The sequence below is a fragment of the Lagenorhynchus albirostris genome, chromosome 9 (assembly GCF_949774975.1).
Source record: "Lagenorhynchus albirostris chromosome 9, mLagAlb1.1, whole genome shotgun sequence".
NCBI lineage: Eukaryota > Metazoa > Chordata > Mammalia > Artiodactyla > Delphinidae > Lagenorhynchus > Lagenorhynchus albirostris.
In genome coordinates this window covers 2,243,297-2,267,247 of record NC_083103.1, presented here as the reverse complement: position 1 = coordinate 2,267,247, position 23,951 = coordinate 2,243,297, and the positions used below count along the sequence as shown (strand labels likewise).

At 43.0% G+C, this 23,951-nt stretch overlaps 1 protein-coding gene across 5 annotated transcripts in view; it reads left to right on the top strand.

The window, feature by feature from the left end:
• The window catches only part of NAP1L4 (nucleosome assembly protein 1 like 4), a 73,116-nt gene that overhangs the window by 15,114 nt on the left and 34,051 nt on the right, over positions 1 to 23,951 (top strand). For all 5 annotated transcript variants that reach the window (XM_060158239.1, XM_060158241.1, XM_060158242.1 and 2 more), the window contains exons 2-5: positions 4,126 to 4,156; positions 4,602 to 4,660; positions 13,165 to 13,264; positions 16,186 to 16,327. In XM_060158239.1, coding sequence (XP_060014222.1) covers positions 4,143 to 4,156; positions 4,602 to 4,660; positions 13,165 to 13,264; positions 16,186 to 16,327 — 315 coding nt within the window. In that variant the 5' untranslated portion in view covers positions 4,126 to 4,142. The remainder of the gene's footprint in view (positions 1 to 4,125; positions 4,157 to 4,601; positions 4,661 to 13,164; positions 13,265 to 16,185; positions 16,328 to 23,951) is intronic.

The window sequence follows — 23,951 nt, the reverse complement described above, 5'->3', positions numbered from 1 at the left end:
CTCCTGCCGTCTTGAGAGAGCACATCGTAGCTGGGATGGATACAATTTTGGGTGGATGCCTACAGATACGCTCCTGGTAGATAGAAAGGGATTTGCCCTTTGGACTTTTTCCCTTGAGTTGGAGTAGCAGAACTTGAAAAGGCAGTTAAGAATCTCATCAGATTCATGGCTGCTACCTTAATGCTTATGTCAGAGCTTTTGAATATCAACAAACCCAAGTAGACAGCCTAGCAGAAGTTGTCTTACAAAACTGCAGAGCCCTAAACGTCCACACTGCATAGCATGGGGGAACCTGTGCCCTGCTTGAGGAAGAATGCTGGGGGGTTTTTTGTTTTTTAAAATTTTATTTATTTACTTATTTATTTTTGGATGTGTTGGGTCTTCATTGCTGCACGCGGGCTTTCTCTAGTTGCGGTGAGCAGGGGCTACTATTCGTTGCGGTGCACAGGGTTCTCATAGCGGTGGCTTCTCATTGCAGAGCACGGGCTCTAGGTGCGTGGGCTTCAGGAGTTGTGGCACACGGGCTCCGTAGTTGTGGCTTGCAGGCTCTAGAGCACAGGCTCAGTAGTTGTGGCTCTAGAGTGCAGGCTCAGAAGTCTTGGGACTTCCCTGGTTCTTAACCAGGGAAGTCCCAAGAATGCTGTTTTTATGTTAACAAATCGGGAAAAGTAACACAAGACTGAAAGTAGTGAAAGAGGGCTTCCCTGGTGGCTCGGTGGTTAAGAATCTGCCTGCCAATGCAGGGGACACGGTTTCGAGCCCTGGTCCGGGAAGATCCCACATGCCACGGAGCAACTAAGCCCACGTGCCACAACTACTGAAGCCCATGCGCCTGGAGCCCGTGCTCTGCAACAAGAGAAGCCACCGCAATGAGAAGCCCATGCACTGCAACAAAGAGTAGACCCTGCTTGCCACAGCTAGAGAAAGCCCGCATGCAGCAACGAAGACCCAACGCAGCCAAAAACAAATTAATTTAAAAAAAATAATAAAAATAGTGGAAGATAATATCAAACTATTAACTGAAATAGGCCATACCCCCGGGACCTGGGCCATTTTTGACCTATTAAATATAGGCAGCTGGGGAAACAGGTTGAGAAGTTTATTCTAGTCAGTAGCTATAATTGGACTTCTGGCCATGGGAATAATCCACATGGTTAAATTTCTCCTGTTTTGTATCAGCAGGCAAATGTCTTTCTCCCAGGTGTATGTACAAAATAAAGTTGTTTTTCCTGTATGTAACTACAAAATAAAGGCTTATCCTGAAGCTCAGCTGACCATGGAAACTGAACTGACCACGTCAGAGGAACATAACTGAGGTTCCCCATTTCTCAATTGTTTTGTTAAAATGAGGCCAAGTATCTGCTTGCTGTTTTCCTCTTCCGTGGGATGAGACATCTGAGGATGGTCCTCCTCAGCTCCGAGAGACCCATAATCCACGTGCAGCTAATGGTGCCTCTGACTAAGTGAGATACCCACACAGTAAGACTGATGAGCAGTGCTTTTTGTGAAAGAGTTTAATCAAAAGGGGGGATGTGAAAGGATTTTAATCTAAAATGGAACGGAAGGATGTGAAATGGAGAATCTCTTGCGCATGCACCCTCAGAAAACATGTACCCTCAGAAAACAAAGATGGTGGGACTGATTTCCCATAAATGCTTGACTTATGAGAGATCGAAGTTTATCCTCCAACCAGTGAGCATCTGCCAGGAATTTCTCCGCATCTTGGAACCACTTGCTGCATGGTCCCTCATTGGATTTTCCCCTTTTGCACTCTTTGCCCAAAGAAGCACCCCACCCCAAGCCTTCAGTGAACTCACCTGTAGCTCGCTTCAGTATGTGTGTCCTGAATTGCAGTTTCTCTGCTGTTCCCAAATAAACTCTATTTCTGGTAACTGGAGTTTGCCTTAGTTTACCTCCTTTCTTTTAGGTTGAAAGAGACCCCAATCCACACCTTACTAGCCAGGTAACCTTGGGTTAGTCACCTCACCCTTCCCATCCTCAGTGTCCTGTGCACTGGGGATGCACCCTCCCTGCCAGAGTTGCTGTGGGTATAAATTGTGGGAAATTGCCTGTCACATGGGGACCTTGCTAGTACAGAAGGTGTTGGAATTAGGTGTGTGGCTTGACTGGGTGGGGCAAACGGGACTTTGTCCGTTAAGCTGGCAGTGACAGCTGCTGCAAGAGAGAGCAGTTGGTGTGTGTGGTCTACACAGAAGGTGCTGGTGGACATAATTGTTAGACAATGGAGACTTTAATTACATAGCCAAATTGTAGTTGGTTTCAGTGTGTAACCAGTTTGGCAGTAGGTGTCAGTATCCATTCCTATTCTCTGACCCAGAAATCCTACAGTCACAATCCTACTATTGCCATATAAAGAATTACTTGGGATGGGAAGCCATGTAAACTAAGATGTGTTCATGTAGATGTTATCCGAAGTATATCAGGGGGGAAATCTTCAGTATTTAACAACTGGTAAAAGGTAAGTGTATTAGCTCTTAAAATGTTGTCATCAGATGTTATTTTGAAGACCTGCCTGTCTCATGTTTTGCATTTGTAATATATGAAAAAGCAGGAATATAAGCTTGGGAATCGGGCTTCCCTGGTGGTGCAGTGGTTAAGAATCCCCCTGCCAATGCAAGGGAGATGGGTTCAAGCCCTGGTCCAGGAAGAGCCCACGTGCCGCGGAGCAACTAAGCCTGTGCTCCACAACCACTGAGCCTGCGCTCTAGAGCCCGCGAGCCACAACTACTGAGCCCGCGTGCCACAAGTACTGACGCCCGCGTGCCTAGAGCCTGTGCTCCGCAAGAAGAGACGCAACCGCAATGAGAAGGCCGCGCACTGCAACCAAGAGTAGTCCCCGCTCACTGCAACTAGAGAAAACCCACGCGCAGCAACGAAGAACCAACACGGCCAAAAATAAATACATTTATTTATTTTAAAAAAAAAAAAGATAAAGCTTGGGAATAGCCCGGGTGCGGCTGTATGTATGCAGCAGATTGCGGAGGAGCTAAGCTGGGAGGTGTAGGAATTTGGGTTTCTGTGTGGAGTGACTTTGGACTCAGCAGCAGGTGATGGGGACCGTTGGAGGGTTTTTCCTCTCCTGATTTTCATTTGTTTCCTTAAATCATTTAGCTTTTTGAAAAAGATAATGTAACATTTATGTAGTGTTTCGAATTTTTAAAGTAATTACAATGTTTTATTTTGAAATAGAATTACCTAAGAAAGATGCACTTAAAACAATCGTAGTTCATACATTCCATTTGGAGCTGTATTTCCTAACTGAAGCGTTATTGTTCTCTTTGACCCTGAAGCACTGATGAAGGGGTCTGGGCTTTGCTCAGATACCTAAGAATGAGTCATCGACCAGTTGTCAGCTTGAAACCACCCCTCAGAGGGGCATCTGAAGTGGATTTACGACATCTAGGACTAAGGAAATGTGATCACCAAGCCTGACTGTTTTTAGCTCTGCATTTAGATAGGGCTTTGAAATTGTACTAATATCAAGTTCTGTTTAAGTCATAAATGTCTTAGAACCCACCTTTAATATTTATAGGTAGAAAGTCACCTAATCTGGAGATAATCTTTTTTTATATGTCTCTTGTAAAAGTGGGATCATAATTGAGTGTATTACATGATGTTTTTACACAAGTACTGCATCTTCAGTGTAGAAGTAGTAGAACATACAGAATAAACAAAATTTTAAAATCATTCTGAGTTAGGGTTTGAAAGGCAATGTGAGCACCAGTAAATTCTTTGACTTGCTCTAAAATAATTGGTCTAGCATAAATAAATGTTCCTGTTTCTGAAACTTACTATAGACATAAGGCAAGTTAAAATTGATGAATTGTCTTTATTCTGAAGTCTGGTCATTTTAGTGCCAACATGTGTAAATGTGCTTGCACTGAAAGACATAAGTTTTTAATTTGATGAGTTTTCACAAGTGTGTGTATGCAAGTAACCAGTACCCCATTCAAGGTCTTGACATTTCCATCACCCCAGAGCAGTCCCTCTTGCCCCTCCTTACGAGGTCCTCATCCCCCACTGAAAATCACTGTGAAAAGAGTACATTTGAAAATTTTTTTGTCTGTGAATTTTTAGTAATGTTAATTCTTTTTTAATTTGTAGGAGATAAAAACATTCAGATGGCAGATAACAGGTAAGCCAAAATGGACTTTGTTTATTGGAGTTTAAATTTTAGTTGGTGAGCAAGAGGCAGGCCTTATTTCTGTAAACATCATTAGGTGCTCCAGGTGATGGCTCTTTTTTTCCCTCTGTGTTTTTGAGCCCATAAAGAACTTGCTTTAGATGTGAAAAGTGTGTCATATATTGATACTAAAAACCTTTATGTTTTTAGAGACTTTGTGTGGCTGTCCCACAGAACCACTGTGGGCACTGTCCTAACAGCTTGGCAAGGTGGTTTTTTTTAATAACGGTGAGGAAAGTATTTCATAGGTAACACGTGTGTGTCTGTAGTTGTCTTCTGCTCAAATCTGAAGTTACTGTGGAGACACCTCTTAATGTGTTAAATAAGAAAAACACCATTGTGGTATTTATCTGTGAAACTTTTTTTAGAGTAATACTTTTTAAATATATTGTTTTAGTTTTTCAGATGGGGTTCCTTCAGATTCCTTGGAAGCTGCTAAAAATGCAAGTAATACAGGTCAGTTCACTGCACATGGGAAAGTGAACCGTTGGAGAGTTTGCGTGCAGAGCAGGGAGGCTCCTACTCAAACCTCGGAAATCAAGTGAATAGCACAGTGCACCTCTACCTGCCGTCTCTCGCTGTTAGCGCTGATTACCAGGCGCTCAGGCTTTTTTCACCTGTGCCTTTACTTCTCTTCCCGTGATTATTCTGAAGCACGTCCCAGATATCATATTATTTTGATATGATCATAAATTCATAGATATATTACTTTTCCTCCATTTTCTTTTTTTTTTTAATACATTTATTTATTTATTTTTGGCTGCGTCGGGTCTTCGTTGCTGTGCACGGGCTTTCTCTAGTTGCAGCAAGCGGGGGCTGCTCTTCGTTGCAGTGCGCAGGCTTCTCATTGCGGTGGCTTCTCTTGTTGCGGAGCACGGGCTCTAGAGCGCATGCTCAGTAGCTGTGGTGCGCGGGCTTAGTTGTTCCATGGCATATAGGATCTTCCTGGACCAGGGCTCGAACCCATGTCCCCTGCATTGGCAGGCGGATTCTCAACCGTTGCGCCTCCAGGGAAGGCCCTTTCCTCCGTTTTCAAGTATTTATCTATGCTTGTTTTTCCCTTTGAACTGTTTGAAAGCAAGTTGTGGATATTCTGGCTTTTTCTTCCTAAAACAATTTAGTATAAATTTCCTAAAAACTAGGATAAAGTCTCATAACCACAGTGCCATTACCACAACCAAGAAATTTAATGTCAGTCCAATACTATTAGCTAATGTACAGTCATGTTCATATTCTCCTGGTTTTCTCAGCATTTCTTTTACCTCCATACCCCACACTCAAATCCAGAGCTGGCCGAGGATCACATATCACGTTTAGTTCTGTCCCCTTTATTCTAGAGTTATCTCCCCACCTTTTTTACCCTTCCTCGCAGGGACACATCAGCAGGCTGTGTGCTCCAGCTGTCTTGTAGAATGCTCTGGATGGGTCTCGTGGTTTTCTCCTCACTAGATTCAGGGTAGATGTCTTGGCAAGACGAGCACATAGGCGACCTGATGGAGTGGAATGCAGTTAGGCCTGTGATGGGGCTCCCGAGAGTGCTGACGTGGTGAAGACAGTGTCTGCCGGTCTCTGCCCTTAGGGTCCTTGGAGTAAAGAAGCTGTTGGGCACCCTGCGGGAATCCTGTTCTCCGTAAGACTCTTACGTAGGGATTTCGGGCACCACTGATGATCCTTGCTGAGTGCGTGATGACGTTGGTGGTCACCAAAGGGTGTTTTTCTAATCCTATCAATCTAACATATTAACATCTATTAAAGAAATACTTCCCTATTCCCCCGCTACCCCATTTTAATGTTACTATAGACTCATGGATTAGCTTTTTATTCAGTGGTTAATCATTTGCCATCATTATTCTTTTTTTAATAAATTAATTATTTTATACAGCAGGTTCTTATTAGTCATCCATTTTATAAACATCAGTGTATACATGTCAATCCCAATCGCCCAATTCATCACACCACCAGCCCCACTCCCCGCCGCTTCCCCCCTTGGTGTCCATACGTTTGTTCTCTACATCTGTGTCTCAGTTTCTGCCCTGCAAACCAGTTAATCTGTACCATTTTTCTACGTTCCACATATATTTGTTAATATACAGTATTTGTTTTTCTCTTTCTGACTTCACTCTGTATGACAGTCTCTAGATCCATCCACATCTTTACAAATGACCCAATTTCGTTTCTTTTTATGGCTGAGTAATGCTCCATTGTATATATGTACCACATCTTCTATATCCATTCATCTGTCGATGGACACTTAGGTTGCTTCCATGTCCTGGCTACTGTAAATAGTGCTGCAGCAAACACTGGGGTGCATGTGTCTTTTTGAATTATGGTTTTCTCTGGGTATATGCCCAGTACTGGGATTGCTGGGTCATATGGTAATTCTATTTTTAGTTTTTTAAGGAACCACCATACTGTTCTCCATAGTGGCTGTATCGATTTACATCCCCACCAACAGTGCAAGAGGGTTCCCTTTTCTCTACACCCTGTCCAGCATTTGTTTGTAGATTTTCTGATGATGCCCATTCTAACTGGTGTGAGGTGATACCTCATTGTAGTTTTGATTTGCATTTCTCTAATAATTAGTGATGTTGAGCAGCTTTTCGTGTGCTTCTTGGCCATCTGTATGTCTTCTTTGGAGAAATGTCTATTTAGGTCTTCTGCCCATTTTTGGATTGGGTTCTTTGTTTTTTTAATATTGAGCTGCATGACCTGTTTATATATTTTGGAGATTAATCCTTTGTCCATTGATTCGTTTGCGAATATTTTCTCCCATTCTGAGGGTTGTCTTTTCGTCTTGTGTATGGTTTCCTTTGCTGAGCAAAAGCTTTTAAGTTTCATTAGGTCCCATTTGTTAATAGTGGATCGAAAAAGATCTTGCTGTGATTTATGTCAGAGTGTTCTTCCTATGTTCCTAAGAGTTTTATAGTGTCTGATCTTACATTTAGGTCTCTAACCCATTTTGAGTTTATTTGTGTGTATGGTGTTAGGGGGTATTCTAATTTCATTCTTTTACATGTAGCTGTCCAGTTTTCCCAGCACCACTTATTGAAGAGACTGTCTTTTCTCCATTGTATATTCTTGCCTCCTTTGTCATAGATTAGTTGACCATAGGGGCATGGGTTTACCTCTGGGCTTTCTATCTTGTTCCATTGATCTATGTTTCTGTTTTTGTGCCAGTACCATATTGTCTTGATTGCTGTAGCTTTGTAGTATAGTCTAAAATCAAGGAGTTTGATTCCTCCAGCTCCTTTTTTTCCCCTGAAAACTGCTTTGGCTCTTTGGGGTCTTTTGTGTCTCCATACAAATTTTAAGATTTTTTGTTCTAGTTCTGTAAAAAATGCCATTGGTAATTTGATAGGGATTACACTGAATCTGTAGATTGCTTTGGGAAGTATAGTCATTTTCACAGTATTGATTCTTCCAATCCAAGAACATGGTATATCTCTCCATCTGTTGGTATCACCTTTAATTTCTTTCATCAGTGTCTTATAGTTTTGTGCATACAGGTCTTTTGTCCCCCTGGGTAGGTTTATTCCTAGGTATTTTCTTCTTTTTGTTGCAGTGGTAAATGGGAGTGTTTCCTTAATTTCTCTTTCAGATTTTTCATCACTAGTGTATAGGAATGCAAGAGATTTCTGTACGTTAATTTTGTATCCTGCAACTTTACCAAATTCATTGATTAGCTCTAATAGTTTTCTGGTGGCATCTTTAGGATTCTCTATGTATAGTATCATGTCACCTGCAAACAGTGACAGTTTGACTTCTTCTTTTCCAATTTGTATTCCTTTTATTTCTTTTTCTTCTCTGATTGCCGTGGCTAGGACTTCCAAAACTATGTTGAATAATAGTGGTGGGAGTGGACATCCTTGTCTTGTTCCTGATCTTAGAGGAAATGCTTTGAGTTTTTCACCATTGAGAATGATGTTTGCTGTGGATTTGTCATATATGACCTTTATTATGTTGAGGTAAGTTCCCTCTATGCCCACTTTCTGGAGAGTTTTTATCATAAATGGTGTTGAATTTTGTCAAAAGCTTTTTCTGCATCTATTGAGATGATCATAATGGTTTTTATTCTTCAGTTTGTTAATGTGGTGTATCACATTGATTGATTTGCTTATATTGAAGAATCCTCGCTTCCCTGGGATAAATCCCACTTGATCATGGTGTATGATCCTTTTAATGTGTTGTTGGATTCTGTTTGCTAGTATATTGTTGAGGATTTTTCCATCTATATTCATCAGTGATATTGGTCTGTAATTTTCTTTTTTTGTAGTATCTTTGTCTGTTTTTGGTATCAGAGTGACGGTGATGGCCTCATAGATTGAGTTTGGGCGTGTTCCTTCCTCTGCAGTTTTTTGGAAGAGTTTGAGAAGGATGGGTGTTAGCTCTTCTCTAAATGTTTGATAGAATTCACCCGTGAAGCCATCTGGTCCTGAACTTTTGTTTGTTGGAAGATTTTTAATCACAGTTTCAATTTCATTACTTGTGATTGGTCCGTTCATATTTTCTATTTCTTCCTGGTTCAGTCTTGGAAGGTTATACCTCTCTAAGGATTTGTCCATTTCTTCCAGGTTGTCCATTTTATTGGCATAGGGTTGCTTGTAGTAGTCTCTTAGGATGCTTTGTATTTCTGTGGTGTCTGTTGTAACTTCTCCTTTTTCATTTCTAATTTTATTGATTTGAGTACTCTCCCTCTTTTTCTTGATGAGTCTGGCTAATGGTTTACCAATTTTTTTTATCTTCTCAAAGAACCAGCTTTTAGTTTTATTGATCTTTGCTATTGTTTTCTTTATTTCTATTTCATTTATTTCTGCTCTGATCTTTATGATTTCTTTCCTTCTGCTAACTTTGGGTTTTGTTTGTTCTTCTTTCTCTGGTTCCTTTAGGTGTGAGGTTAGATTGTTTATTTGAGATGTTTCTTGTTTCTTGAGGTAGGCTTGTATAGCTATAAACTTCCCTCTTAGAACTGCTTTTGCTGCATCCCATAGGTTTTGGATTGTCATGTTTTCATTGCCATTTGTCTCTTGGTATTTTTTAATTTCCTCTTTGATTTCTTCAGTGATCTCTTGGTTATTTAGTAACGTATTGTTTAGCCTCCATGTGTTTGTGTTTTTTACGTTTTTTCCCCTGGAATTGATTTCTAATCTCATAGTGTTGTGGTCAGAAAAGATGCTTGATGTGATTTCTATTTTCTTAAATTTACTGAGGTTTGATTTGTGACCTAAGATGTGATCTGTCCTGGAGGATATTCCATGAGCACTTGAGAAGAAAGTGTAATCTGCTGTTTTTGGATGGAATGTCCTATAAATATCAATTAAATCTATCTGGTCGGGCTTCTCTGGTGGCGCAGCGGTTGAGAGTCCGCCTGCCGATGCAGGGGACACGGGTTTGTGCCCCGGTCCAGGAAGATCCCACATGCCGCAGAGCAGCTGGGCCTGTGAGCCATGGCCGCTGAGCCTGCGCGTCTGGAGCCTGTGCTCCGCAACGGGAGAGGCCACAACAGTGAGAGGCCCGTGTACCGCAAAAAAAAAAAAAATCTATCTGGTCTATTGTGTTGTCTAAAGCTTGTGTTTACTTACTAATTTTCTGTTTGGATGATCTGTCCATTGGTGTAAGCGAGGTGTTAAATTCCCCCACTATTGTGTTACTGTCGACTTCCTCTTTTATAGCTGTTAGCAGTTGCCTTATGTATTGAGGTGCTCCTATGTTAGGTGCATATATAATTGTTATATCTTCTTCTTGGATTAATCCCTTGATCATTATGTAATGTCCTTCCTTGTCTCTTGTAACATTCTTTATTTTAAAGTCTGTTTTATCTGATATGAGTATTGCTACTCCAGCTTTCTTTTGATTTCTGTTTGCATGGAATATCTTTTTCCATTCCCTCGCTTTCAGTCTGTATGTGTCCCTGGGTCTGAAGTGGGTCTCTTGTAGACAGCATATATATGGGTCTTGTTTTTGTATCTATTCAGCGAGCCTGTGTCTTTTGGTTGGAGCATTTAATCCATTCACGTTTAAGGTAATTATCGATATGTATGTTCTTATTACCATTTTCTTAATTGTCTTGGGTTTGTTTTTGTAGGTCCGCTTCTTCTCTTGTGTTTCCCACTTAGAGAAGTTCCTTTAGCAATTGTTGTAGAGCTGGTTTGGTGGTACTGAATTCTCTTAGCTTTTGCTTGTCTGTAAAACCTTTGATTTCTCTATCAAATCTGAGTGAGATCCTTGTGGGGTAGAGTAATCTTGGTTGTAGGTTCTTCCCTTTCATCACTTTAAATATATCATGCCACTCCCTTCTGGCTTGTAGGGTTTCTGCTGAGAAATCAGCTGTTAATCTTATGGGAGTTTCCTTGTATGTTATTTGTCGTTTTTCCCTTGCTGCTTTCAGTCAATTTTTTTTGTCTTTAATTTTTACCAGTTTGATTACCGTGTGTCTCGGCATATTTCTCCTTGGGTTTATCCTGTATGGGACCCTCTGTGCTTCCTGGACTTCGGTGGCTGTTTCCTTTCCCATGTTCGGGAAGTTTTCGACTATAATCTCTTCAAATACTTTCTCGGGTGCTTTCTGTCTCTCTTCTCCTTCTGGGACCCCTATAATGCGAATGCTGTTGCGTTTAATGTTGCCCCAGAGGTCTCTTAGGCTGTCTTCATTCTTTTCATTCTTTTTTCTTTATTCTGTTCCGCAGCAGTGAATTCCACCATTCTGTCTTCCAGGTCACTTATCTGTTCTTCTGCCTCAGTTATTCTGCTGTTGATTCCTTCTAGTGTATTTTTCATTTCAGTTATGGTGTTGTTCATCTCTGTTCTTTAATCGTTCTAGATCTTTGTTAAACATCTCTTGCATCTCCTCGATCTTTGCCTCCATTCTTTTTCCGAGGTCCTGGATCATCTTCACTATCATTATTCTGAATTCTTCTTCTGGAAGGTTGCCTATCTCCACTTCATTTAGTTGTTTTTCTGGGGTTTTATCTTGTTCCTTCATCTGGTACGTAGCCCTCTGCCTTTTCATCTTGTCTGTCTTTCTTTGAATGTGGTTTTTGTTCCACAGGCTGCAGGATTGTAGTTCTTCTTGCTTCTGCTGTCTGCCCTCTGGTGGATGAGGCTGTGTAAGAGGCTTGATGGGAGGGACTGGTGGTGGGTAGAGCTGGGTGTTGCTCTGGTGGGCAGAGCTCAGTTAATCCGCTTGTTTGCTGATGGGTTGGGCTGGGTTCCCTCCTGTTGGTTGTTTGGCCTCAGGCGACCCAACACTGGAGCCTACCCAGGCTCTTTGGTGGGGCTAATGGTGGACTCTGGGAGGGCTCACCCCAAGGAGTACTTCCCAGAACTTCTACTGCCAGTGTCCTTGTCCCCCTGGTGAGCCACCATCCCCCACCTCTGCAGGAGACCCTCCAACACTAGCAGGTAGGTCTGGTTCAGTCTCCCCTGGGGTCACTGCTCCTTCCCCTGGGTCCCGATGGGCACACTACTTTGTGTGTGCCCTCCAAGAGTGGAGTCTCTGTTTCCGCCAGTCCTGTCAGAGTCCTGTAATCAAATCCCGCTAGCCTTCAAAGTCTGATTCTCTAGGAACTCCTCCTTCCCTTGCTGGATCCCCAGGTTGGGAAGCCTGACGTGGGGCTCAGAACCTTCCCTCCAGTGGGTGGACTTCTGTGGTATAAGTGTTCTCCAGTTTGTGAGTCACCCACCCAGCAGTTACGGGATTTGATTTTACTGTGATTGCACCCCTCCTACCATCTCATAGTGGCTTCTCCTTTGTCTTTGGATGTGGGGTGTCTTTTTGGTGAGTTCCAGTGTCTTCCTGTCGATCATTGTTCAGCAGTTAGTTGTGATTCTGGTGTCCTCGCAGGAGGGAGTGAGCGCACGTACTTCTACTCCACCATCTTCCCTCACTGTCCATCGTTATTCTTTTTTTGTGCAGATGGTCCCATTTGCCAATGGGGTCCCTGTAAGCTGGCTTCTGTGTCCTTTTGCTGCGTCCCCGTCCATTTTGAGTTCTCTGTAGCTTTGTGGCATAGGCGATGGTCCATTTTCCCTTGAACTTTCCTTTCCCCAGACCTGGAATCTACATTTATGCAAGGAGGCCTGTATCTTTTAGTTGGGACAGAGATTTAAAAACCAAAATATAAATCCCATCTGCCATTATTTCTAGACCTTTCAGTGGCCAGAACTAGCGATGTGTGTTTGTGTATATGTTTAATATTTACATACAGTTTTGTATATACACAGTTACATATGTTTTATACACATACACGGTGCTTCATGTTAATGATTGGGATTGTAGTTAAAAGGTAAAATTGAGTGCATACATGTTGTATTCAGCTTGCCCGCATCACTGTCTTACAAAAGGTGGGGGAGAACTCTAGGTCTGCGCTGCCTTTTGAGTCGGGTGAGGGCCCTAAGTTTGGGTTTCCATACAGTGTCGCTGAGAGGGAATCTTTTCAACACAGAGCCTGTGCCGCGAGCCAGGTGTGAACCAGTCTGTGGCACAGCTGACCTCCCTCTCAGCGTCGTGTTTGTTCTTCAGGAGTCGGTACAGTGTGTGTGAGCTGTCGAGGTCGCAGGGCAGAGGGGCGGGGGCTCCTGGGAGGAGGCGGGTTTGGGCAGGAGGGCAGGGTGGGTGAAGGTGGAGGCAGAGAGCGCCTGGAAGGTCTGGTGCCCCCAGGGAGCTGGTGGGAGTCGCGCTTTCCTGAGCTGGGGCACAAGTGCGCGCTGATTTCCTGAGCCACGGGCACCTTGTCCCCATCCTCGGCTTCCGGAAGGGAGGTAGACTGCCTGAACTTAGCAAGTGACAGTGTCCTCGGACCTCGGAGGGGACTGGGGCTTGTGCCGCTAAGGTGAGGAGCAGAACTCTCCAGGCACCCCCGGTGTGTTTGTAACCATCCCCTCAGTGATTAACACGGAGGATCGAATGCCTTTACAAGTAAATGTTTTTGAAACAGATGTTGTTTCTTTTTAACTCTTGATAGAAAAGCTCGCAGACCAGGTGATGCAGAATCCTCAAGTTTTGGCAGCTTTACAGGAACGACTTGACAGTGTCTCCCACACTCCTTCGAGCTACATCGAGACGTAAGTATGCTGCGAGGGAGACGACGCAACTTTAAGAGACAAAGAATAAACCTCTCCTGGTTCCTTAGACTAGGAATAAGTATGTTTTTCATTCAGTAGACCTTGCCTGCTGAGAGCCAGGCTCTGGGGTCCCGAAGGTGACTGCTGGGGTCAGAGCCTGGTAGAGGCTACAGGCCTGTGAGGGCCAGGGTAGTGCGGTGTGTCAGGTTATGGGCGAGTGTACGGTGCCAGCCTGCAGGGTGAGAGGCCTTCCCAGGTCCCGTGAGCAGGCGGACTGGGGCGTCAGCAGGGGGCGGAGGTACAGGCAGATGTGGGCAGTGCTTTCTCTTCACGGTGGCTCCTGGTTCGCTAAGAGACCCATTCCTGCCCGGCTCACCTATGTGAGCCTGCAACAGCGAAACGTGGCTTATTTGGACGAGGTCTGTGTCTTTGTTGTACTGCACAGTGAACACCGTAAGGATGCCCACCCTCCAGGCCCTTGGACTGCTCGTCTCGGGGCCTCAGCTGCTCCGGGCTTCCCTCCTCCGGCCAGTGCACGGCTGCGTCTCAGAGAGTCACCCCGCACACACACTGGCTGGCCCACGCGGGGCTGGGGACAAGGGGGCACAGAGGGGGCACGCTTGGGGTCTGCTCTGCCCGTAGAGAGGGTTCTTCCGGGGGGTGACCTAGTGGGGAAGGTGGGGTGTGGTGATGCTGGGTGCAGGTAGGAGAGCTGAGTGTAAGTGGTGCTTTCTAGTTTCTGGCTTCAGAAACTGGGTGAATGGGGTGGGTGGCATTCACTGAGAGGAAATGAGGGAGGGGAACAAGGTTTTGTGCGATAGAATTAGTTCCACGTTCCATGCTGTACGTGACGTGCCTGTTGTGGGGAGAAGAATGGTGTGTAGTTACTCTTACTGTCTGGAGGCTGGCTGGGGAGGATATCTGGGTTCAGTTGGCTTAGAGGTCCTTGTATTTTTACTCCATTAGGAAGATTAGAAAGTTAGGAAATAACGTTAGGTTGTGTAATTAACGTAGAAAAGAAGTACAGATGTTAATGTATTCAGCGTTACTAAATTCTTACTCTGCTTTTTCCTTGTTCTCTAACTAGCAGTAGTTCTAGAACGGTTTCTGTAGTTGGCAGTCTGTAGTGAAGGACCTTCGTCCAAACTGAGGTTGCCGTGGGTATGATTATACCAGGACAGGGTCCTTTGTGATTCAAGGCTTTTCTACTACACTTGACCCTCTGTATCCACGGGTTCCCTGGGTTGTAGATTTGCAGATTCAACCAACTGTGGATCAAAAATATTGGGGGGAAAAAAAATATTGGGGGAAAACTTTTCCAGAAAGTTCCAGAAAGCAAAACTTGAATTTGCCTCACGCCAGCAACTATTTACATAACATTTACATTGTATTAGGTATGGTAAGCAATCTAGTGCTGATATATAGTATACGGGAGGATGTGCTTAATGTGCAAACACTATACCATTTCATATAAGGGACTTGGGCATCCATGGGTTTTGATATTCACAGGGTTCTGGAACCAGTCCCCCTTGATGGCTGTATTTTCTAAACAGTGCTGTGCTTGGGAGCTGCCTGGTACTGTATACCATTAGACTAATGCCAGCCCTGCCCTTAAGGAGTCAGCCCACGTGGAGGAGGACTCAGAGGGCAGGACCCAGGCCCACCAAGGGGGATAGTGTGGGTCTTTGTGGGGCCCAGGAGTCTGCTCTTTTTTTAAAAAAATTAATTTATTTGGTTGCACCGGGTCTTAGTTGCGGCAGGCGGGCTCCTTAGTTGCAGCATGTGGGAGCTAGTTCCTGACCAGCGATGGAACCTGGGCCCCCTGCATTGGGAGAGCAGCGTCTTAACTAACCACTGCACCACCAGGGAAGTCTGCAGTGGTCTGCTCTTTGTTCCAGATTGTGACTCAGGACTTCAGGTTAAACAAATGATTTTAATGGGTTTAAAATGTTTTTTCCCTTCTGATTTATAAAAGTAAGGCATACAAACTAAAATGTTTCTTAGAAGGTAAAAAGTATCAAAGGGCTAAGGAGCTGGTAGTTGTCTGACTCTAGACTAGAATGCACGCCTTGTCTCTGTCGTCTCTGGTTTTTCCCTTGCCGTGTCTGACTAGACTAGAATGCACGCCTTGTCTCTGTCGTCTCTGGTTTTTCCCTTGCTGTGTCAGCAGGAGCTCGTCCTGTGGTGCTGAGTATTCCTTGAGGACACGGTTGTGGACAGGCCGTTTTAATCCTGCTCATCTTGTCATTGTTCCCAGTCTTTCACTTTTACAAATAATACATCAGTGGTCACTCCAGCACATAAACATTTGGTTATTTCCTTAGGATAAATTCTTAGAAGTAGATGCAAAGAATATTTTCAAGGTTCTTGTTTACCCTTAAGAAAGATGAGTCAATTAGAGGGCCTCTGCCCTCAGCCTCATCAAACCTGGGAATTTCTAAAATTTTCTTCTCTCTTTTATTTAAAAAAATTTTTTTGACTGCACCTCGAAGCTTGCGGGATCTTACTTCCCCTACCAGGGGTTGAACCAGGCCCTCAGCAGTGACAGTGCAGAGTCCTAAGCACTGGACTGCAGGGAAGTCCCCCCTGGGAATTATTTTTTAATTGCCAATTTGGTAAGGAAGAGACAGCAGTTCTTTTAAATTTACATTCTTTTGGCTATTTCATGAGATTGGACCTTTCTTCCGTGTTTCATTACCTGTATTTTTTGTGAATTATCTTTCAGCTTCCTCCTCCGCCACCGCCCTGCTTTTGGTGGGGGGGCGGGGAGGTGGTGTTTGTCCTTAATGATTTTTAGGAGCTCTTTTTCATGGTAAGGGTGTTAATTCTATGTTAATGTTAATTTATTTTAGTAAAAAATAAGCATGCCGCCTTATTTTGCAGGCATATGGATGTTTTATTTTTTATTCCCTCTCTTTTAGTTTACCTAAAGCAGTAAAAAGAAGAATCAACGCACTGAAACAGCTTCAGGTGAAATGTGCTCATATAGAAGCCAAGTTTTATGAAGAAGTTCATGACTTGGAAAGAAAGTATGCAGCATTATACCAGCCTCTCTTTGACAAGGTAGGGAACTCTGTTAGTAAACTTAATTAGTATATTTCAGAAAGTTCTTCAGGCAAAACATCCAGATGTACCCAGTGAATCATTGAATGTTACTCTTTTTTTTTTTTTTTGACATCTTCATTGGAGTATAATTGCTTTACAATGGTGTGTTAGTTTCTGCTGTATAACAAAGTGAATCAGCTATACATATATCCCCGTATCTCCTCCCTCTTGCCTCTCCCTCCCACCCTCCCTATCCCACCCCTCTAGGTGGACACAAAGCACCGAGCTGATCTCCATGTGCTATGTGGCTGCTTCCCACTAGCTATCTGTTTTACATTTCATAATGTATATATGTCCATGCCACTCTCTCACGTCGTCCCAGCTTACCCTTCCCCCTCGCAGTGTCCTCAACTCCATTCTCTATGTCTGCGTCTTTATTTCTGTCCTGCCCCTAGGTTCTTCGGAACCATTTTTTTTTTAGATTCCATATATATGTGTTAGTGTACGGTATTTGTTTTTCTCTTTCTGACTTACTTCACTCTGTATGACAGACTCTAGGTCTATCCACCTCACTACAAATAACTCAATTTCGTTTCTTTTTATGGCTGAGTGATATTCCATTGTATATATGTGCCACATCTTCTTTATCCATTCATCTGTCGATGGACACTTATATTGCTTCCATGTCCTGGCTATTGTAAATAGAGCTGCAGTGAACATTGTGGTACATGGCTCTTTGAATTATGGTTTTCTCAGGGTATATGCCCGGTAGTGGAATTGCTGGGTCGTATGGTAATTCTATTTTTAGTTTTTTAAGGAAGCTCCTTGCTGTTCTCCATAGTGGCTGTATCGATTTACATTCCCACCAACAGTGCAAGAGGGTTCCCTTTTCTCCACATTTATTGTTTGTAGATTTTTTGATGATGGCCATTTTGACTGGTGTGAGGTGATACCTCATTGTAGTTTTGATTTGCATTTCTCTAATAACTAGTGATGTTGAGCATCCTTTCATGTGTTTGTTGGCAATCTGTATATCTTCTTTGGAGAAATATCTATTTAGGTCTTCTGCCCATTTTTGGATTGGGTTGTTTTTTTTGTTTGTTTGTTTTTGCGGTACACGGGCCTCTCACTGTTGTGGCCTCTCCCGTTGCAGAGCACAAGCTCAGCGGCCATGGCTCACGGGCCCAGCCGCTCCACGGCATGTGGGATCTTCCCGGACCGGGGCACGAACCCATGTCCCCTGCATCGGCAGGCGGACTCTCAACCACTGCGCCATCAGGGAAGCCTGTTTTTTTTTGATATTGAGCTGCATGTACTGCTTGTAAATTTTGGAGATTAATCCTTTGTCAGTTGCTTCATTTGCAAATACTTTCTCACATTCTGAGGGTTGTCTTTTCATCTTGTTTATGTTTTCCTTTGCTGTGCAAAAGCTTTTAAGTTTCATTAGGTCCCATTTCTTTATTTTTGTTTTTATTTTCATTTCTCTAGGAGGTGGGTCAAAAAGGATCTTGCTGTGATTGATGTCGTAGAGTGTTCTGCCTATGTTTTCCTGTAAGAGTTTGATAGTGTCTGGCCTTACATTTAGGTCTTTAATCCATTTTGAGTTTATTTTTGTGTATGGTGTTAGGGAGTGTTCTAATTTCATTCTTTTGCATGTAGCTGTCCAGTTTTCCCAGCACCACTTACTGAAGAGGCTGTCTTTTCTCCATTGTATATTCTTGCCTCCTTTATCAAAAACAAGGTGACCGTAGGTGCGTGGGTTTATCTCTGGGCTTTCTATCCTGTTCCATTGATCTGTATTTCTGATTCTGTGCCAGTACCATACCGTCTTGATTACTGTACCTTTGTAGTATAGTCTGAAGTCAGGGAGCCTGATTCCTCCACCTCCGTTTTTCTTTCTCAATGTTGCTTTGGCTCTTTGGGGTCTTTTGTGTTTCCATACAAATTGTGAAATTTTTTGTTCTAGTTCTGTGAAAAACGCCATTGGTAGTTTGATAGGGATTGCATTGAATCTGTAGATTACTTTGGGTAGTATAGTCATTTTAATAATGTTGATTCTTCCAATCTAAGAACACAGTATATCTCGCCATCTGTTTGTATCATCTTTAATTTCTTTCATCGTCTTATAGTTTTCTGCATACAGGTCTTTTGTCTCATTTGGTAGGTTTATTCCTAGGTATTTTCTTCTTTTTGTTGCAGTGGTAAATGGGAGTGTTTCCTTAATTTCTCTTTCAGATTTTTCATCACTAGTGTATAGGAATGCAAGAGATTGCTGTGTGTTAATTTTGTATCCTGCTACTTTACCAAATTCATTGATTAGCTCTAGTAGTTCTCTGGTAGCATCTTTTGGATTCTCTACGTATCGTATCACGTCATCTGCAAACAGTGACAGCTTTACTTCTTCTTTTCCAGTTTGGATTCCTTTTATTTCTTTTTCTTCTCTGATGTAGCTAAAACTTCCAAAGCTATGTTGAATAATGGTGAGAGTGGACAACCTTGTCTTTTTCCTGATCTTGGAGGAAATGGTTTCAGTTTTTCACCATTGAGAATGATGTTGGCTGTGGGTTTGTCATACATGGCCTTTATTATGTTGAGTTAAGTTCCCTCTATGCCTACTTTCTGGAGAGTTTTTATCAAAAGTGGGTGTTGAATTTTGTTGAAAGCTTTTTCTGCATCTATTGAGATGATCATATGGTTTTTCTCCTTCAGTTTGTTAATATGGTCTATCACATTGATTGATTTGCATATATTGAAGAATCCTTGCATCCCTGGGATAAACCCCACTTGATCATGGTGTATGATCCTTTTAATGTTCTGTTGGATTGTTTGCTAGTATTTTGTTGAGGATTTTTGCATCTATGTTCATCAGTGATATTGGCCTGTAGTTTTTTTTCTCTGTGACATCTTTGATTGGTTTTGGTATCAGGGTTATGGTGGCCTCGTAGAATGAGTTTAGGAGTGTTCCTCCCTCTGCTATATTTTGGAAGAGCTTGAGAAGGATAGGTGTTAGCTCTTCTCTAAATGTTTGATGGAATTTGCATGTGAAGCCATCTGGTCCTGGGCTTTTGTTTGTTGGAAGATTTTAAATCACAGTTTCAATTTCAGTGCTTGTGATTGGTCTGTTTATATTTTCTATTTCATCCTGGTACAGTCTCGGAAGGTTGTGCTTTTCTAAGAACGTTTCCATTTCTTCCACGTTGTCCATTTTATTGGCATAGAGTTGCTTGTAGTAATCTCTCATGATCCTTTGTATTTCTGCAGTGTCAGTTGTTACTTCTCCTTTTACATTTCTAATTCTATTGATTTAAGTCTTCTCCCTTTTTTTCTTGATGAGTCTGGCTAATGGTTTTACAAGTTTGTTTATCTTCTCAGAGAACCAGCTTTTAGTTTTATTGATCTTTGCTATGGTTTCCTTCATTTCTTTTTCATTTATTTCTGATCTGATCTTTATGATTTCTTTCCTTCTGCTAATTTTGGGGGGTTTTTTGTTCTTTGTCTAATTGCTTTAGGTGTAAGGTTTGGCTGTTTATTTGAGATGTTTCTTGTTTCTTTTTTTTTTTTTTTTTTTTTTTTTGTGGTACGCGGGCCTCTCACTGTTGTGGCCTCTCCCGTTGCGGAGCACAGGCTCCGGACGCGCAGGCTCAGCGGCCATGGCTCACGGGCCCAGCCGCTCCGCGGCATGTGGGATCTTCCCGGGCCGGGGCACAAACCTGTGTCCCCTGCATCAGCAGGCGGACTCTCAACCACTGTGCCACCAGGGAAGCCCTGTTTCTTGTTTCTTGAGGTAGGATTTTATTGCTATAAACTTCCCTCTTAGAACTGCTTTTGCTGCATCCCATAGGTTTTGGGTCGTCGTGTTTTCATTGTCATTTGTTGCTAGTTATTGTTTTATTCCCTCTTTGATTTCTTCAGTGATCTCTTGGTTATTTAGTAGCGTATTGTTTAGCCTCCATGTATTTTGGTTTTTTTTACATATTTTTCCCTGTAATTGATATCTAGTCTCATAGCATTGTGGTTGGAAAAGATACGTGATATAATTTCAGTTTTCTTAAATTTACCAAGGCTTGATTTGTGACCCAAGATATGATCTATCCTGGAGAATGTTCCATGAGCACTTGAGATGAAAGTGTATTCTGTTGTTTTTGGATGGAATGTCCTATAAATATCAAGTCCATCTTGTTTAATGTATCATTTAAAGCTTGTATTTCCTTATTTATTTTCATTTTGGATGATCTTCTGTCCATTGGTGAAAGTGAGGTGTTAAAGTCCCCTGCTATGATTGTGTTACTGTCGATTTCCCCTTTATGGCTGTTAGCATTTGCCTTATGTATTGAGGTGCTCCTGTGTTGGGTGCATAAGTATTTACAGTTGTTATATCTTCTTGGATTGATCCCTTGATCATTATGTAGTGTTCTTCTTTGTCTCTTGTAATAGTCTTTATTTTAAAGTCTATTTTGTCTGATACGAGAATTGCTACTCCTGCTTTCTTTTGATTTCCATTTGCATGGAATATCTTTTTCCATCCCCTCAGTTTCAGTCTGTATGTGTCCCTAGGTCTGAAGTGGGTCTCTTGTAGACAGCATGTATACAGGTCTTGTTTTCATATCCATTCAACCAGTCTGTGTCTTTTGGTTGGAGCATTTAATCCATTTACATTTAAGGTAGATATCAATATGTATGTTCCTATTACCATTTTCTTAATTGTTTTGGGTTTGTTATTGTAGGTCTTTTCCTTCTCTTGTGTTCATGCCTAGAGAAGTTCTTTTAGCATTTGTTGTAAAGCTGGTTTGGTGGTGCTGAATTCTCTTCGCTTTTGCTTGTCTGTAAAGGTTTTAATTTCTCTGTCAAATCTGAATGAGATCCTTGCCGGGAAGAGTAATCTTGGTTGTAGGTTTTCCTCTTTCATCACTTTAAATATGTCCTGCCACTCCCTTCTGGCTTGCAGAGTTTCTGCTGAAAGATCAGCTATTAACCTTATGGGGATTCCCTTGTATGTTATTTGTTGTTCTTCCCTTGCTGCTTTTAATATTTTTTCTTTGTATTTAATTTCTGATAGTTTGATTAATATGTGTCTTGGCGTGTTTCTCCTTGGGTTTATCCTGTATGGGACTCTGCACTTCCTGGACTTGACTGACTATTTCCTTCCCCATATTAGGGAAGTTTTCAACTATAATCTCTCCAAATATTTTCTCAGTCTCGTTCTTTTTCTCTTCTTCTTCTGGGACCCCTATAATTCGAATGTTGATGCGTTTAATGTTGTCCCAGAGGTCTCTGAGACTGTCCTCAATTCTTTTCATTCTTTTTTCTTTGTTCTGCTCTGCAGTAGTTATTTCCACTATTTTATCTTCCAGGTCACTTATCCGTTCTTCTGCCTCAGTTATTCTGCTATTGATTCCTTCTAGAGAATTTTTAATTTCATTTATTGTGTTGTTCATCAGTGTTTGTTTGCTCTTTAGTTCTTCTAGTTCCTTGTTAAACATTTTTTGTATTTTCCCCATTCTATTTCCAAGATTTTGGATCATTTTTACTATCATTACTCTGAATTTTTTTTCAGGTAGACTGGCTATTTCCTCGTCATTTGTTTGGTCTGGTGGGTTTTTACCTTCTTCATCTGCTGTGTATTCCTCTGTCTTCTCATTTTGCTTAACTTACTCTGTTTGGGGTCTTCTTTTCGCAGGCTGCAGGTTCGTAGTTCATGTTGTTTTTGGTGTCTGCCCCCAGTGGCTAAGGTTCGTTCAGTGGGTTGTGTAGGCTTCGCGGTGGAGGGGACTGGTGCCTGTCTTCTGGTGGATGAGCCTGGATCTTGTCTTTCTGGTGGGCAGGTCCACGTCTGGTGGTGTGTTTTGCGGTGTGAACTTAGTATGATTTTGGGCAGCCTCTCTGCTGATGGGTGGGGTTGTGTTCCTGTCTGGCTAGTTGTTTGGCATGGGGTGTCCAGCACTGAAGCTTGCTGGTCGTTGAGTGGAGGTGGGCCTTAGCGTTGAGTTGGAGATCTCTGGGAGAGCTTTCGCCGTTTGATATTATGTGAGCCTGTGAGGTCTCTGGTGGACCAGTGTCCTGAACCCTCCTACCTCAGAGGCACAGGTCTGACACCCAGCTGGAGCACCAAGACCCTGACAGCCACACGGCTCAGAAGAAAAGGGAGAAAAAAAGAAAGAAAAAGAAAGAGAGAGAGAGAGAGAGATTTATTAAAATTAAAAATAAATTATTAGAAATAAAAAAATGTTTAAAGTAATTTAAAAAGAAGAAGAAAACAAGAAAGAAGAGAGCAACCAAACCAAAAAACAAATCCATCAATGATAGCATGCGTTAAAATCTATACTTTAAAAAAAAAAGGACAGACAGAACCCTAGGACAAATGGTAAAAGCAAAGCTATACGGACAAAATCACACAAAGAAGCACATACACATACACACTAACAAGAGGAGAAAAAGGAAAAAAAATATATATATATATCTACATATATTAAAAAAGAAGGAAGACAGCAACCAAATGAATAAACAAATCTACCAATGATAATAAGCTCTAAATACTAAACTAAGATAAACATAAAACCAGAAACAAATTAGATGCAGAAAGCAAACCCCAAGTGTACAGTTGCTCCCAAAGTCCACCCCCTCAATTTTGGGATGATTTGTTGTCTGTTCAGGTATTCCACAGATGCAGGTACATCAAGTTGATTGTGGAGCTTTAATCTGCTGCTCCTGAGGCTGCTGGGAGAGATTTCCCTTTCTCTTCTCTGTTCGCACAGCTCCCGGGGTTCAGCTTTGTGTCGGCCCCGCCTCTGCATATAGGTCGCCTGAGGGCGTATCGCTCATACAGGACAGGGCTAAAGGAGCAGCTGATTAGGGGGCTCTGGCTCACTCAGGCTGGGGAGAGGGAGGGATACGGAATATGAGGTGACATTACAATAGCCTGAGGCACACCGTGTGTTCTTCCGGGGAAGTTGTCCCTGGATCCCAGGACCCTGACAGTGGCGGGCTGCACAGGCTCCCGGGAGGGACGGTGTGGATAGTGACCTGTGCCCGCACACAGGCTTCTTGGTGGCAGCAGCAGCCTTTGCGTCCCATGCCCGTCTCTGGGGTTCGCGCAGATAGCTGCGGCTCGCAGCCGCCTCTGGAGCTCGCTTAGGCAGTGCTCTGAATCCCCTCTCCTCGCGCACCCCGAAACAATGGTTTCTTGCCTCTTAGGCAGGTCCAGACTTTTTCTCGGACTCCCTCCCGGCTAGCTGTGGTGCACTAGCCCCCTGCAGGCTGTGTTCACGCAGCCAACCCCAGTCCTCTCCCTGCGCTCTGACCGGAGCCCCCACCCGTCCGGCGGTGAGCAGGCAAGCCTCTTGGGCTTGTGAGTGCTGGTCGGCACTGATCCTCTGTGCAGGGAATCTCCCCGCTTTGCCCTCCGCACCCCTGTGGCTGCGCTCTCCTCCATGGCTCTGAAGCTTCCCGCCTCCGCCACCCGCAGTCTCCGCCCGCGAAGGGGCTTCCTAGTGTGTGGAAACCTTTCCTCCTTCACAGCTCCCTCCCCGAGGTGCAGGTCCCGTCCCTATTCTTTTGTCTTTGTTTTTCCTTTTTTCTTTTGCCCTACCCAGGTATGTGGGGAGTTTCTTGCCTTTTGGGAAATCTGAGGTCTTCTGCCAGCGTT